Here is a 17,313-nt window from a genome sequence, read left to right as displayed (position 1 = left end):
AGAGCATGAGACTCTTGATCTCAGGGTCCTGAGTTCAAGCCCCACACTGGGCGTGGAGCCTACTTAAAAAAAGAAAAAAAAAGTTCACAAGAGCAAGACTGCTCCAGTTCCTTCAGTCCCCATTATCAACCCCTTGTACCTACCTACAACTAGAGTGGGCAAAACACTTTTCAGTTTCAGCTTCACCTGCCATATTTTCCATGAACATCTAGTGGCTGTTTTGGGGTTCTTCCATGCTCAGATTTAGATATCCCATTGCTACCCTGTTTTCTCCCATGCAACTGCTGATACCACATAAGCCTTGGAGCTGTTAGTGGTTTGTCTAGACCTGCTTGCATTTTGGGATACTCATGAAGATAACTTTTCAACTGGATTTGTTGTAAATCTTATGCACAGGTTTGTTTTTCATATCTGCTCTATTTTTATATTGAGAGTTGGAGAGATTCAAGAACTATGCTGCAGCCACTTTCCCCGCAAAGATTTCTTATACAAATATCCCTTGAACAGAGAGGATCTCCTATCTTGCTACTTAATTTTTTCTTTGTAAATGCCTACATAAGGTTGTATAGGTAATTTTTAACTTGAAATGCCTCTATAAATCCCCTTTAATAGTATAATTAACTTGTAGTTGTTTTCTGATTAAAACAAAATCAAGTTACCTCATTGGCTGGGGACCAAGGTTGTTTATTTTTATCCACATCCATTAACCCAACCGCTTTAAACTGAGTCAGAAATACACTGCTGATGAAGAGCTGTGCCAGAGCAAATGTAAAGGCAGAGCCTACTAGAAATCTGGCCCAGTCATGGCTTAGAGAACACGACCAGCAATCTATAGCAAAGCTGCCAAAAGTGACAAGTAAGATTTAGAGCAGGGGTCAGCAAACATTTTCTGTACAGGGTCAAACAGAAAATATTTTAGGCTTATGGGCCATATGCTATCTGTTGCAACTCTTTAATTCTCAATAACCTAACAACATCCTCAGTGTCAGCATTGTGCCCAACATGTAAAAGGCACTCAATATTTTCATCTTCATTCAACAAACAATTTAATGTCCCTTACCACCTATTCTGCTCAGGACTATTTCTATCAGTCCCCAACTCCTCTTCAGGTTCTTACACAAAGATAGCCAAGTGTAGAGGAAAGAGCTTCGGAGTGAGTCAGGTCAGAGTTCAAATTTCAACTATGTCACTTACTGCTGTATGACCTTGATCAAGTCCCCAAACCTCTCTGAGCCTCTAAACTGGTGGTGGTCTTCCCTATTTCACAGAGCTGCTGAGACAATTAAATAAGGCAATCTATGTGAAGCACCTGAGACTAGACCCAAAGCACGCATTTTAGAAATACTAGTTGCCCCTTTCTCTCCTTTCATTCAACAAATGTCCATTCAGTGTGTCTCTGTCATGGTGAAAGGTACAGGGAATACAGTACTGAGCATCACTGTCCAGTTGGGAAAAGTCACTGTTAGCATACATCTAACCTATCCAGGTGAAAGAAGTGAAAAGCAGCTCTTCTCTCCCGCCAAAACACGGCATAGTGCCTACCTGGAGTGCCTTGGGCAGTTTTAGAGAGCGCTGTTCACAGAGTTCACCTGAGACATTCTTCCTCCAGCTTCTAAAAAAGGGCATACTATCTAGGTGCTGGAATTTAGGCTATCAGAGCTTAGGGAGGAATGCACCACTGGCAGTGAACTTGGCCAGACTGACTGAGGATGGACAAGCTGCTTATCCTTCCAACTAACCTGTTAGGGATCAATCCTAACCTCTTCACTTACCTGTTGCTGCTGCTCCTGGGCCTTTTTTAGGCTGCTTTGGGGCTGTGTACTGGAAGAATTCATTTCCATGGCCAGCAGATGCCTGATCCAGTCCAAAAAGAGAGGCCAATCTCGCACTGTTAGTAGAAAATGAAAATGACATCTCATTTGACATTATCTCAAACCTGGAATCATTATAAAAGCTGCTCACCCCCAACCTTCAACAAATACCTCCTTGACTTTGATTGCATATCTCACCATACTGGAAATGACAGCTAAGTGTCTTTGAAATCAAGAGTGTATTTCTGGGGGCGCCTGGGTGGCTCAGTCATTAAGCATCTGCCTGCGGCTCAGGGCGTGATCCCAGGGTCCTGGGATCAAGCCCTGCATCAGGCTCCCTGCTTTGCTGGGAAGCCTACTTCTTCCTCTCCCACTCCCCCTGCTTGTGTTCCCTCTCTCGCTGGCTGTCTCTCTGTGTCAAATAAATAAATAAAATCTTAAAAAAAAAAAAAGATTGTATTTCTGGGGATGCCTGGGTGGCTCAGTTGTTGAAACATCTGCCTTCAGCTTAGGTCATGATCCCAGGATCCTGGGATCGAGTCCTGCATCAAGCTCCTTGCTCAGCGGGGAGCCTGCTTCTCCCTCTGCCTACCGCTCCCCCTGCTTGTGCGCTCTCTCTCTCTCGCTCTGTCAAATAAAGAAATAAAATCTTAAAAAAAAAAAAAAAAGATTGTATTTCTGATCTAAACAGCATCAGCTGACTTTGCCTGTCCACAGGACTTTGGTCAAGGCATTTATTTTGGACCTCAGTTTCTGTGTATGTAATTTGAGGTGACTGGTAAATTGAGCAGAGGCTCTCTGTGGTCTCTTCAAACTGTAAATTCTTGCCTTTAGCAAGTCATAGTTTCCTACCTTTTACTCATTTATTATACTGAAATTGACCTGTACTTCAAACTTACTCCATCAAACATGGTCCTATCATTTCATCTGACAGGCAGAATGATTCTTTCCCATCCCTTGCAATGAATCTTATGCCCCAACCATTCCAACGAACTGCTCTTGTTAAGGTCACCAACAACCTCTTTGTTACTAAACACAGTTTATCAGTCCTTATCTTATTTGGCCTTCATGCCGCCTTTTTACACTGTCAACTAATTTGTTCTTCTTCAAACAAACTCTTCCCTTGACTTCTGTGGGGATATTTGCAGGGGTGGGAGGTGGGACTGGCCCAAGTAAGACATCAATATATGCTAATGGGATCCCTCTCTTGTTGTTTTCCCATGTCTCTGGCTCCTCGTTTAACTCCTGGGCCTCTTCTTCCTTTGCCCAACCTTTTATTTTCTTTTTCTTAAGATTTATTTATTTATTTCAGAGAGAAAGGGAGGAAAGAAGGGAAGGAGGGGTGAGAATCTTTCAGCAGACTCCCTGCTGAGCATGGAGCTTGCTCTCACAACCCTTGAGATCACCACCTGAGGACCTGAGCCAAAACCAAGAGTGGGACCCTCAACCAACTGAGATGCCCAGATGCCCCTTGCCCAACCTTTTAAATGCCCATGCCCCCAGATTTCACACCCTCCCTCCCTTGGCAATCTAATTCATTTACGTTGGTATCAAGTGCTATCCAAATGCGGATAATGCTCAAATCTATATCCCCAACCCAGAATTTACTCCTGAGTGTCAGAAAACACAGATATCCCATCAGCCACACAAATGCACGTCCAAACTAGAACTCCTATCTTTCAATACCCACTGCCAGCAAAACCTGCTCTCACTCTTGTGTTCTCTTTTCCTGGTGAAAATACTTTTTTGTATCAGGGTCCCCAAGACTCCACCAGGTTCAGTGATATGCCAGGACTCCTGGACTCAGCATACAGTTGTACTCATGGCTAAGATGTACCACAACAAAAAGATAACACAGCAAAATCAGCAAAGGGAAAAGGCACATGGGGGCAAAGTCCGAGGAAATGTGGAGCAAGCTTCCAAGAGTCCTTTTCCAGTGGAGTGACACTGGACACATTTAATTCCTCCAGTAAAGAGCTGTAACAATATATATGAAGTACGGTCTCCCAAGGAAGCTCATTAGAGACTCAGTGCCCCAGGTTTTTCATTGGGGGCTGGTCACACAGAAACCCTCTAGCACGAAAGAAAACTCTACACTCCCAGAAAGAAGTTAAGATTCAATATAAACCTATTGTTTGTACAGTTTAGGCACGGTGAGCCACGCATCATTAACAGAAAGCTTTGTGCCAGCGTAGGGAACTGTTTACCAATCAAGTTCCCATATGCCAGCCAAGTGCCGACCTTGTAAACAGGACTTTCTAAAGATGACGTTGTCACATCTCCTGTGTTAACTCTTCTCTGCAAACATACACAACCAAAACTGAAATCTGGGCATCATCCTCGGCTTTTTTTCCCCTGGTGCTCATGACCAGTCCCTGAGTCCATTTGATTTTACTTGCTCAATATTTCTTGAACTCATCCATTTCTCTCCATCCTCACTCCCACGTCCCTAGTTCAGGTCACCATCGTATCTATCTAGCTAGAATTATTCCAACAACCTCCTGATTTATCTCCCTGTCCTGGTCTTGCCTGCTTCTTATCTATTCTCCCCACTGCATCCACAGTGATCTTTCTAAAAACCAAACTTGATCAAGTCTCTTTCCTCCTTAAAACCCTCAATAACACCTCAATATTACCAAGATAAAAATCCAAAGTCCACAAGACAGCTTTACAAAGTCCTTCAAGACCTTACCTCTTCATACCTCCCCAGCTCCCTAACAGGCCATTTCTCAACTCCAACTGTGTGCTACACAAAACTTTTAACTTCTCAAATAAGGAAGATATTTCTAATCTCCAACCTTTGGATATCCTGTTCCCTCTGCCTGAAACATTCTTACTGTTCCTTCTCTCCCCTGGAAGTTGCCCCTAATCTCAAAGTCTAGATTAGATGATCTTCTCATGGGTTCCCACAGGAATCTACTTCATTCATTCAAGAAATATGTATCCAACACTGTGCTAAATGCTGAGTATATGTTGATGAACAAAGCTGGGTTCTATTTTCAAGAAGCTTATATACTCTAAAAAGGAAATTAAGCATTACATAATAAATAATTGCAAACTATAAGATATATGACAAATAGCTGTTGTATGGAATTATACTCCATACAGATTAATAAAAGTTATTCAATCAGTTATTATGTAACAAAATAATAGACTATTATCATCACCACTTGACTATATTTTGCCTAGGGTCTGGTATATAACAGGCTCAATAAATGAACTCAAAGTCTAGTCTAGGCTCTGAGCTCCTCTTCTCCAAAGGCATCTTTGGTTTAGGTAATGTAAATATGAGGGGTGCCTGTATGGCTCAGTCAGTAAAGCACTGCGAATCTTGATCTTGGGGTTGTGAGTTCAAGCCGCATGTTGGGGATAGAGATTACTTAAAAAAAAAAAAAAAAAAAAACCTTAATAAATTGACACTTCACAACTTTTCGGGGCCTTTTCCCCCCAGTCATTTTAATGTATAATACATATTAACATTTTAGGGCGCCTGGGTGGCTCAGTCGTTAAGTGTCTGCCTTCGGCTCAGGGCGTGATCCCGGCATTCTGGGATCGAGCCCCACATCAGGCTCTTCCGCTATGAGCCTGCTTCTTCCTCTCCCACTCCCCCTGCTTGTGTTCCCTCTCTCGCTGGCTGTCTCTATCTCTGTCGAATAAATAAATAAAATGTTTAAAAAAAAAATACATATTAACATTTTGCAAAATAAATTTAATATGATTTGAATCTATTACCCTGTTTTCTCAAGGTAATATACTGTAAGTTTCCTGCAAATGGGGTCAACGATGCCTCCTTTAAAGGACTAAAAGGTTAAGTGAGACTGCAAGTGTACAGAGCAGTGCTGCCCTAAATAAGACATGAACAAATGCTAATAAAGTTAAGAGGAAACCAAGATTTCTCCTTTAACTGAGGCAATCTGGGAAGATTCCCTAAAAGAATAAGATTCTGGGAGAGTTGGCCAATGCCTTTAACACAGTGATAAATTTACAAAACTCAGAACCTAGTTAAGATATAATAGTTTTTTCACAGGTAATTGATAAGAAAAGAATGTCCTTGTTAGCTTCAGTATGGATATGAGTATTGGTTTTGCTGTTTTTATTTTGCTGCTGTGTTTTTCTCCAAGGGAAAGATAAAAGTGCATATGTGAACTATCTCTCCACCGATGCTTGAAAGGCCAGCCAGAAGATGACTCCAAAATCAATCCAAAAGCCAGGTCAACCCAATTATCTTTCAGATCCATTCTATTTTTTTTTTTTTAAGATTTTATTTATCTTTGAGAGACAGAGAGAGAGAGAGAGAGCATGAGCAGGGGGAGGGGCAGAGGGAGAGGGAGAAGCAGGTTCCCGGTAAGCAGGGAGCCTGACATGGGACTTGGTACCTGAGCTGAAGGCGGATGCTTAACCGACTGAGCCACCCAGGTGCCCTCCATTCTATTTTCTATTACTATTTTTAAATGAACTCTATATAGACTTATGGGCATAAGTTTTTTGTAAATTATTATTGTTTCCACTTTTAAAGTATTCTCAAATGTACACATTTCTCTATGTTAGCAAGAATGGGCTTGCTAACTGGACTTGAGTCTCTATAATTCACGGGAAAAGTCATTATGGCATTAATTACATTTTAAAAATAAATGTTAGCCAATGCATTTAGTTGCCAAAGTCTTTACCTATCCTCAGCTTTATACTCCTTTTCTTTTCTCATCAAAAACAGTAACACAGGGGCACCTAGGTGGCTTAGTCAGTTAGGTGTCTGCCTTCGGTTCGGGTCATGATCCCAGGGTCCTGGAATCGAGCCCTGCATCAGGCTTCCTGTTCAGTGGGAGGCCTGCTTCTCCCTCTCCCTCTGCCTGCTGCTCCCCCTGCTTGTGCTCTTTGTCAAATAAATAATCTTTTTAAAAAAACCAGGGGGGGGCGCCTGGGTGGCACAGCGGTTAAGCGTCTGCCTTCGGCTCAGGGCGTGATCCCGGCGTTCTAGGATCGAGTCCCACATCAGGCTCCTCCACCAGGAGCCTGCTTCTTCCTCTCCCACTCCCCCTGCTTGTGTTCCCTCTCTCGCTGGCTGTCTCTCTCTGTCAAATAAATAAAATCTTATAAAAAAAAGAAAAAAGAAAAAAAACTGGTAACATATAGCAGTTATACTGTATTAATGTATTTTTAAAAACAGGGATTCTTTTTGCTGTTAAAGTATTTCTTTTATAAAGTATGGCATCAAACATCTACTTCTACAATAATAATAATGGGCACATGGCAACTAGTGGGAATCTGCTTGCCTGATTTCAAATCCAGGCTCTTTCACTTTTTAGCTGTGTGACCCTGAGCAACTTACCTATCTGACTCTTAATTTCCCACGTGCAAAATGGGTATAATAGTAAAAACTACCTCATAAACTAGTGGGGAAAAGTACATATGATAATGTATATTTATTACTTAGTATGGTACCTGGCACAGAGTAAGTACATAATATATGTTTTATATACACGTGCGCATATCCTATACCTTGAAATGTCGCTTGAACTCAGATACCCCTGTAAGGGAGAAAGCATGATCAATCAATGCACAAACTGACCTGCAACTATAAAATGCTATTAGCTGAAACAAAGTACCATACACTTAGCAGACATTCACATATTTCTTCACTTTGAAGTCATGATGATAGGAAAAGAGCGAGCTAAGACAAAAAGAAAAAAAAATAGCAAGCCTTCTGATTACTACTTCTAGGTTAAACATGGATTTGAAAAGGCCTGGAAACTTGGAACACAGATTATCAATCATCTCAACAGCCATCCCAGGCACTAACACTCCCACTTCTACCAGGCTTGAATATCCTAAATGGAATCAAGTCAAAATACTTGAAAATTAATAAGCAAGTATATTCACAGCAAATTACAGTTATAAGAGGAAGTGGAAAGCAGCTGCAATACTTACTGTCATATGTTCTACTTCCTCAGGAAACAAACAAAGAAGGAATATCTCAATCAGAGACCACTGGCAAAACTTTCGATATTCTCAATCTCAAATTTGATTTGGTTTTTCTGGTTATTACTGGGAACAAAAATAAGTGATCTGTACAACTTTGTTTACTAAGACTTTTATTATTCAATTAGCTGCTACGTTTAGGAGCACAGTTTAAAAAAAAGATTTAATTTGTTTGAGAGAGAGAGAGAGAGAGAACAGGAGGCGGAGGGGCAGAGGGAGAAACAGACTCCCTGCAGAGCAGGGAGCCCAACGTGGCACTTGATCCCAGGACACCCCAGGAGCACAGTTAAATACCTAGAACTAAAATGTTTGATGTCCTTGATGGGCCTGCTCAGAAAAGCAGCATAGCTGAGCCACCAAGAACTATCTCAGACCAGGAATCTGGAAAAGAACACATGACTGGCGTTATCTACCCTGTCATTTCCAGTCAGTAGCAGACGGCTTGTTGCATAAAAGTTGGGAGCTTTAACATTCATTTACAGACTTCTAAGTATTTTCACCCAGGGAAGAATGTGAATTTAAAGTATCTCTTATAGGGGTGCCTGGGTGACTCAGTTGGTTCAGATCAGATCATGATCCCAGGGTCCTGGGGTTGAGCCCTGCATCAGGCTCCCCGCTCATTGGGAAGCCTGCTTCTCCCTCTCCCTCTGCATGCTGCTTCCCCTGCTTGTGCTCTCTCTCTGTCAAATAAATAAAATCTTTTTAAAATTTTTTTAAAAATAAAGTTATCTATTATTTAGGGGCATCTGGGTAGTTCAGTCAGTTAAGCGTCTGACTTCAGCTCAGGTCATGATCTCAGGTTCCTGGGACTGAGTCCCTAACCCTAACCCTAACCCCGCGGGCTCCCCGCTTCCCCGCTCAGTGGGGAATCTGCTTGTCTCTCTCCGTCTACCCCTCTCCCAGCTCATGCTGTCTCTCTCTCAAACAAACAAAATCTTTAAAAAAAGTTGTTAAAATATCTCTTATAAAGTTCCAAAAGGCACAGCCATATACAAAACAGATTGGTATGAAAAAATATTAATTCATAAAGCTTTTTCCCCTTTTAAAAAATATATCCTTACTAATTTTTATCCACTTTATTCTAGGTTTGGAAGATGTTTGTTAAAGTCTTCTTCATTAATGTGTCTATTTTCCCTCTTATATCCTGTAGTTCTGTTTTATGAAAGTCGCTGCTCTACTACAAGAAGCCCTCAGTGTGCACAGTTCCTACATGCAACATCTTCAGGTAACATGTTTTAATTAAACACTAGTCCCTCAATAACACACTTCAAATTTCACTTATAATGGTTAATTAACTGAGAGTAAATGCATAAAGTGCAAACTTTGCAGTTAGCTCTTCAGTCCACAAATCAGTACATAATAGATACAGGTCACGATCAGTGAGCAATTGTGTCACTTCTTTCAGCCTGTTGGTGTTTGGACATTGCACACCTGTTTCTCAGTTCAGAGACAGCAAAGCGTATGCTCGCGCTGTTTTGTCTCCCAGTGATAAACCCATGTGACATTTTAGAAACATAGATATTCAAAAGACAGAATTGGCTACCAAAGATAAAAGTGCAGCACAGAAACTAATGTGATAATGCTGAAAATGAAATTTGGGTCATAGTATAAATGAAGTTATAGAAGAAATGCTAACTGTGGAATTGTTAACGTCACTGCTGTTTGACTCTAGATATGCAGCCAGAAGAATTTAATGAGGGAAAACATCAATATAAATAAGTAGTTATGACAAATGTCCCAAAAGAAATGACATGGCAAAAAAACTTCACATTAAAGGAACTCTTGGAAGTACTTTACAACACTGAAAACACAAAGGATAAAATGTCAGAAGCTCAAGTGCCTGGGCATTTCAATCGGTTAACCGTCTGCCTTCAGCTCGGGTCGTGATCCCAGGGTCCTCAGATCAAGCCCCACGTGAGGCTCCCTGCTCAGCTGGGAGGCTGTTTCTCCCTCTCCCTCTGCCTGCCACTCCCAGGCTTGCTCACACACTCTCTCTCTCCCTCTCTCTGTCAAATAAATAAATAAAATCTTTTTTTAAAAAAATGTCAGAAGCTGATCCAAACTTAGAAATATGACACTTTGCCAAGGTATAGAAGAAATGCTCACTCCGTATCATAAGTTATACAAAGAGAAGGAAAGCACTCTTGACTTTTTTTCTTGATAAGTTTTTTTTTTAAGATCTTATTTTTATTATGAGAGAGAGAGAGAGAGCCACATGCGCACAAGCCACAGGAGCCAGGGGAAGGGACAAAAGGAGAGGGAGAGGCAGACTCCCTGCTGATCAGGAAGTCTAACAAAGAAAGGGCTCAATCGCAGGACCTGAGCTGAAGACAGGTGCGCCTCTTGATAAGTTTTTAAAATCAGAAATAAAATACTAATTCTCAAGGTACCAACGGTTTGTTTCGACCAAAATTTTTAAAGACCATGAAACAACTGTAATCTTTCCTATTGATTATTAAGCTTGCTTTGTACAGTTTCAGCTTACATGGCCATATTTGCAGTAACTCACTACCACACAGTGAGTTCTGCCTGTTTTTGGTTCCGATTTCTGTACATCCTTACCAGCACATTATTGCCTTTTTGATAACAGCCATTCTCGTGGGTGTGAAGTGGTATCTCTTTGGCTTTGATTTGCATTTCCCTAGTAACTAATGATGTTGAGCATCTTCTTACGTACTTATTGGCAATCTGTATATCTTCTTCGAAGAAATATCTATTCAAATCTTTTGCTCATTTTAAATTGGGTTCATCTCTTTATTTTTCACCTGAATCTATTTGCTAGCTCATCAGATTTTTTTTTTTTAAATAGGTGAGTTATGCCTAAATCAAAAAGGTGAGACTACACAGCCAACAGCAGCAGGCTGGACCATGTGGAAATTTAAGTGTTTTGAGTGGAATAGGGAAAAAGGAACCAAAGCATAGCTTAACTCTAAAATAACTGAGCACCTGAAAGAACCCAAAGCGGAACTCTGTGGATGTAGACCATCTAAAGTGAGGGCAGGGGTAGAACAGAGTGGTAACGGTGAAAAAAGGACTTCTGTACATTCTTAAATTTGTTAAACATATGTTCAAAGAAAGGGCTCTGCAAGGATCAGGATTGGCAGCCCATTTTAAACTGATTATCGGAAGGGACAAAATCCTGCCTCTTGAAGTTTTGCACCCCAGGCTAGTATATATGACTGGAGGCAGGGGATAGCCACTGAAATCTCTTACATTGGTTTTAAGCTTTAAAGTGCAATTTCACAGCAATCATTCATTCAACAGGCACTTCGGAGCACACACGACGTACTGTGCTGAGCGCTAGACACAGAAGAACAGCAAAAGCAGTCCCCGTTCTGTCAGGGTTCATAATCGAATAGGTTCGGTGTTGCAAGGATAGAAGTAATCAGCCTAGCTGTGGGAATAAGGAAGAGAAAGCAATACGTTCTGCCTGGGTCTGTGGGAGTAGGGAAAGCACCAAAAGGTGACATCCGGGCTGGGCCTGGAGGATGCTGGAGCTGACCCACAAGGGCCAATTCTGAAGTGTCACTGCTTTGTCCAGAGGGAAGAGAAAGTCTCATATCGGTCCCATCTGACTCCTGTAAAAACTCTGAGGCAGATGCTCTCATCAGTAACCACCTCCATTTCACAGAAGGAGAAACTGACCCACAAAGCAAAAGGCGAACCACAGGGCCATACTGAGTGACAGGGGACATGCCAGGTCCAGAATCGAGGTGGACAGACATGACACAGTTTCGAGCTCTGCCCGGATTCTGAAACCTGTAGAGCACCGGATTGAGGCGGGGGTCTGGACCCGGAAGTTGGGAAGAAGTCTGATAAGAGAGCGACCCCTGCAACCACTTGCCCAGTCTTCTCAGTTAAGCTCTCTGTCCCACGCTTCTCAGTCACTCACCCGCCGCTAGGCGAGAGGAAGTCGGTGTCGTCTTCGTCTCCCGCGCCGAACATCGCGGTGCCTTTCGCCCAGCCGCAGGGGGGGAAGCAAGAGTGTTTTGGGGCCTTTCACCGCCGACGTCGTGAAATGCCGCGGCGGCGTGCTGCTTTCCGGCAGGACGAACTCTCGCAAGGTGGCGCGGCCGGGAGGGGTCTAGGCTCTGGAGAAGGTGGGGGAAAGGCAAATGGGAGGACCTCGCGGGCACGCGCGTCCGTGACGTAAGGCTTCTCCAGACTGCAGAGGCGGTGAAATCCGCGGGAGCTCCGAAATCCTGCGCACGGATTGGCCGACGAGGCAGGGGGCGGGGCAGGGGCGGGAATCTGCGGCCTCGGTGGCGGTCGTGGACACGTCGAGCCCGGCAGAAGTGGAGGGGGCTTCCGAAGAGTCGTGGGGGTGGTGACGGGTTAAGGTTCTAAGAGGGAGGTGCCGGTGGCGAGACTCGATCTGGAAGGTAAGCACCTACCGCCCCTCTCCCACCCCTGGCATGGGCACAGTCCTTTCTCCCCCGGGACAAGGACCCTCCACGCCGCTCTCCTCCGCTCTGCGAAAGGAGAAAGGGCCCGAGATTGGCAGTCTGGAGAACTGAGCTTTCGGCCGGGCCCCTACAGTGACATAGCTAGAGTGACCTTGGGGCTGGGTGTTCGGTGCCTCACTTTCCCCGTCTATAAAAGGGGCCTGTCTCCCTCTCGCTTGTCCCCTGTGGCCGACCTCGTTATTTATTCAGCGGACTCTGTCCAGTGTTTCTATGTGCCGGCTAGTCAAGAAGCTTTTAGACCTCGGAGGTCATCGAATTCAATCCCAGTCCGTTCATAATCCCAGAATTTGCAATAGGGAAACGAAGTAATAGGCACTTGGATGACTAGTCCGAGGTCACACAGAGTAAAGGGCAGACTGGGGCTGGATCCCAAGTCTCTTGATTCAGGACTTAGTAAACTGGTGGGTGAATAAGAACCTTATCAGCTCTTAAGCACTGTGCGCCCTTACAGAGTGGTTATTACTAGACTGTGGCATGCATCTGGAGAGGAACCCCCCCCCCCATGCAGGAGAAGTGTAGAAGAGCTAGGATATTCTGGGGGTGAGTGATGAAAAAGAGAAAACTTCAGAAGCAAAAATCCCGAGTCCCAGTCTTCGTCTGGGTTTTGCTTAGTCTTTTTGCCACAGACCTAAGTCAACATCCGTTGTTGGGGACTTCTCTGTCTCCAGTTTCCACCTTCTCTGTATCTTATGTAAGTATTTATTTGGTTAACCTGGTGTAATTCTTGAAACAATCTCCGGGTAAGCCTGGTGTAGCCAAGCATATAATGTATCACTGTAGCATCCGTTTCTATAGATCTCAACTGAAGTTATTTCACTCCGGGCTTCTCTTGATCAGGTTAATACAACAGGTGTCCCTTACCTGGACGTTTTAGTCTGTTAACTTGAAATTGAAGTGAAGTGATTGGTGGTGATTCACCCCTTAGAGAACTTCATACTTCTTGGTACTTCCCTTGTTCTACGTTTAACTATAGTTTGTGTACTTGTACTAAACTTACTCATCTTGATGTCATCTGTGTCACAGAGCACTATGCCTCCTTTACCATAATGGATTCTTATTCTTTGTTAGACTGGGTAATGGAATTTATCCTTCCCATTCCTTGATTTATGCTCTTGGGATTTTTTTCACACGTGACCCAGAGAGCCTTGCAATGGCTCTTGCCTTCCAGAAAGATAAAAATGGTGTACTAGCTGTGAACTGCCAGGGTTGCTTGTCTCTTTTGTTAGTTGAAGATGATTTTACTATTGTTTAAAGCTCTAGGGAAGGGGGAAGAGGGAATAGAATAGCTTGAAATAGTATATATAACTCTAATTTTTGTTAGTAAAGTATTCCTCTATGAAACTGAGAGACAGGGCTGTTGTCTCCTTCCTGTGTCCATTTTACAGATTAAGATCGTTAAAGCAGTGAAGGCTGACAGTGTGAAAACAGTGATGCAACTGGAATCTAAGCACTAGAACCGGAACCCTTTGCAGTAGCTCTGTTTAGAATATGAACTTGGCTATCCCTCAGGGAGAAAGAGAATGAATTGCCTAAGTGACATCGCTTTTTCTAACCCCTGTCCCCAGTACTGGTCATCATCATTCCAGCACTGAAACATCTGAATAGTGCTTTTTAAAAAATGCTAAAAGATCATTTGCGTGCTTATCCTGAATTCTTGAGTTGGGGATGTTTTCATCCAGGGTATTTAAGTAGCCTTTTTAGGTAGGTAGGCACATAAAATCTGGATCAGCATTTTTGGCAACTGGGACACCACAAATATGCAAGCCCAGGTCACCACTGTGGAAACACAGCTGCTAATTCTGATCAGCAGTATGAGAAAGGGGAAGAGAGTGGTGAGGCTTCCTCAAGTCTTGCAGGATTTGAACTGTTGGGGCACCCGGGTGGCTCAGTTGGTTTAGCGTCTGACTCGCGATTTCAGCTCAGGTCTTGATCTCAGGGTAGTAAAATCGACCCCACATCAGGCTTCATGCTCAGGAGGGAGTCATCATGAGATTCTCTCCCTCTGCCTCTGCCTCTACCCCTCCCTCCACTCCTGCTGTCTCACTCTCTAAAAAGTAAATAAATAAATAAATAAATAAAATCTTTTTTAAACAAATAAATAAAAGGGCACTGCCTTCCTGAATTAGAATATTGGACCAGGAATCAGGAAATCTGAATTCCCATCCCGGCCCTTCTAACTCACTCTGAGCTTGGGCTGGGCTCCCTAAACACTTTATATAAAGAGTGGTTTAGACCCAGATATCTATTAAGTACTGCTGGGGATACTGAGGTAAGGAAAGCACAATCCTGGTCTCAAGTTCAAATTAAGCATTTTTGTTTCTTCATTTGTTTTGCTTAAATACAGTTTTTAGATGTATTTATAAAATATATTGACCCCCCCCAAAAGATTAACCAGGAAGTGGCAATTTTAACAATTCCTTTCAAATTATCAGCAATTTTAGGGGCACTGGGTGGCTCAGTGGGTTAAGCATCTGCCTTCGGCTCAGGTCATGATCCCAGGGTCCTGGGATCGAGCCCCGTATCGCGTTGGCTCTCTGTTCCTCAAGGAGCCTGCGTCTCCCTCCCCTCTGCCTGCCACTCCCCCTGCTTGTGGGTCTGCGCTCTCTTTTTCTCTTTGTCAAATAAATAAATAAAATCTTTAAAAAGAAAAATAAATTATCAGCAATTTTTCTATAGAGATGATAGTTTTTATAACAGATACACCCATACTAATCTATACTAGTGAATACATTGTAAATATTAAACTTTAAAAATTGTTAAGGTTTAAAGTTATAACCAGGATAGATGATAGGTGTGGTGATAGCGATATGAATTGAATATAGGTTTGGGGGAGTTGGTATAGTGTTCTTTCTGTTCGTCACTGAAAACGGAAGAATGTCAGAACACAATTCAAGAAATATCTGGGGGCGCCTGGGTGGCACAGCGGTTAAGCATCTGCCTTCAGCTCAGGGCGTGATCCTGGCGTTATGGGATCGAGCCCCACATCAGGCTCCTCCGCTATGAGCCTGCTTCTTCCTCTCCCACTCCCCCTGCTTGTGTTCCCTCTCTCGCTGGCTGTCTCTATCTCTGTCAAATAAATAAATAAAATCTTTAAAAAAAAAAAAAGAAATATCTGAAAACCTATGTGTAAGGCACTGTGCTGGGTGTTACCTGGAATAGGAAAATGAGTAAATCATTGTTCTTGTCCTCAAAGTGCTTATAGTTGAACAGTGGGGATAGTTGAAGTATACAAATAATTACACTTGAAGACATAGCAAAGTAAGTCCCATAAGTAGAAATTAATTACTGTAAGTTTTCAAAGGAAGAAGAGATTATATCTAGTTTGGAGAAGTATGTGGGGTTAGGTAATGGGCTTTGAAGATGAGTGGGATTCCAAATGGAAATGAGGAAGTATCATTCTCCAGGTTGAGGGGGTGGCGTTGGCAAAAGCACAAAGGCAGGAGAGAAGGCACAACTTTCTTACAAGACCAGAGTTGCCCTCTTATTTAATGCAATTAGGGCCAATAGCTGGCCAACTAAAAAAATAAAACGGAATCATACAGCTATTCGTTACACACAGACCTTAACCATTTTATTCTAACTTCAAGCATAAACATCTTTTTGCCATTCTTTAAAATAAGCCTTTTTCTTGGGGTGTGGGCCCCAGGGGTCTGTAAACTACAGCATGGGGGCTAAACCTTGTCCTAGCCTTCTGCCTGTTTCTGTAAATAGTTTTATTGGAACACAGTCATGCTCATTTGTTGACGTATTATCTATGGCTACTTTGACGTACAAGGTAGAGTTGAGTAGTTGTATGTATCTGTATGACTCATCTTTATCGAGTCTTTCCAAAGCTTTCAACTTGGTTGTCTGATAGAAACAACTATCAGACAGTCCATGTGGTATGGTAGCTAAATTCTTAAGCTCTGGAGCCAAATTGTTTTGCCGTTTATTAGTTGTACAGGTCTTGGGCACATTGCTCAGTTTTCTTCTTTGGAAAATAGGGGCAATGATAGTATCTAGTTTCTAGGGTTCTTGTGAAGATCATAGGAGTCAGTTCATGTAAAGCACTTAGAACAGCATCTGGCAGGCAGCAAGTACTCAGTATTAGCTGCTGCTGTTTTCCTCTTGTCACTTCTACTTAATTGCTTTACGTAATACTTTATTAAATTATATTCTTACATTAATAAGCACAACTGGCATAAGTTGATTATGAACAAACCTACCTGACACTTGATAAAGGACACAGCTTCACTGAGGGAGAGAAAGAAGTGTTGATCCCATGGTACTAGAGACAAGCCTAGTTAGTGTGCTATCATTTAAATCAGTTAAGAGAATTCTGTGGGATCGTTTGCCAAGAGTATAAGACAACAGAACACATAGGGAAGTAGTGGATTAAAATGGAAAAGGAGACCAGAGCCATGTTTGTCTAATACTTTGAAAGCCAAGGGGATAAGTTTGTACTTAGCCATATAGGAAATGGGATTATTTATTCTAAATGGCATGATTGATATGAAAAAATTCAAGTGGTTTAGGAGTATATCACATTAAAAGTTTCCCGTGTAGGTATCTGCTTCATTTTTCTTTTCTTTTTTTAAGATTTTATTTTTAGGTAATCTTGACACCCAGTGTGGGGCTCAAACTCACAACCCCGAGACCAAGAGTCGTAATCTCCACTGACTGAGCCAGCCTGGTGCACCTCCACTTCATTTTCCTAATAGTCCTTAAAATGGGGAGTTGTTGTGAGGATTGAAGGAGATGAGGCATGGTAAACACTACTTGGGGGGAGGGGGGGGACACAAAGACTACTTGGAAAACAGGTATTAGCCCTTAAAAGCCTCAATCCAGTTTTTCTTTGGATTATAATCTCAATTTTGAATTGAGAAAAAGAAAGGTTCTAGGCTGAATGTGAATAAAACAACTTATGCCATACTCTGAGAAGTCTCTGAACCTTAAGTCTTTACCCCTCCTACTTCCATTTTGGCTCAGCTCTGGATTCCTCTCTGTGCCTTCCTCACCAGAAGTGCTACGAAAGAGAAGATGGCGTAATTATCACTGGAGAAGCAAGCGTTTACAATGAC

General features: G+C 42.5%; 2 protein-coding genes across 3 annotated transcripts in view; one reads left to right on the top strand and one right to left on the bottom strand.

Annotated features, from left to right (window-relative positions):
• FKBP15 (FKBP prolyl isomerase family member 15) overlaps positions 1–11,825 on the bottom strand; it is a 54,868-nt gene extending 43,043 nt beyond the window's left edge. For both annotated transcript variants that reach the window (XM_045814845.2, XM_045814847.2), the window contains exons 1-2: positions 11,680–11,825; positions 1,773–1,888 (exon numbers count right to left, since the gene is read on the bottom strand). In XM_045814845.2, the coding sequence (XP_045670801.2) occupies positions 1,773–1,888; positions 11,680–11,732 (169 nt within the window). In that variant the 5' untranslated portion in view covers positions 11,733–11,825. The remainder of the gene's footprint in view (positions 1–1,772; positions 1,889–11,679) is intronic.
• A 208-nt stretch (positions 11,826–12,033) lies between these two features.
• SLC31A1 (solute carrier family 31 member 1) overlaps positions 12,034–17,313 on the top strand; it is a 38,160-nt gene continuing 32,880 nt past the window's right edge. Inside the window, exon 1 of the mRNA XM_087869461.1 lies at positions 12,034–12,169. The gene's annotated coding sequence lies outside the window, so the exon portion shown is untranslated. The remainder of the gene's footprint in view (positions 12,170–17,313) is intronic.

The sequence above is a fragment of the Ursus americanus genome, chromosome 18 (genome assembly GCF_024610735.1).
Source record: "Ursus americanus isolate L20-20 chromosome 18, mUrsAme1.1.p, whole genome shotgun sequence".
Classification (NCBI taxonomy): domain Eukaryota; kingdom Metazoa; phylum Chordata; class Mammalia; order Carnivora; family Ursidae; genus Ursus; species Ursus americanus.
The sequence above is the reverse complement of the archived record's forward strand: the minus strand, read 5'-3'. Positions and strand labels throughout refer to the sequence as shown.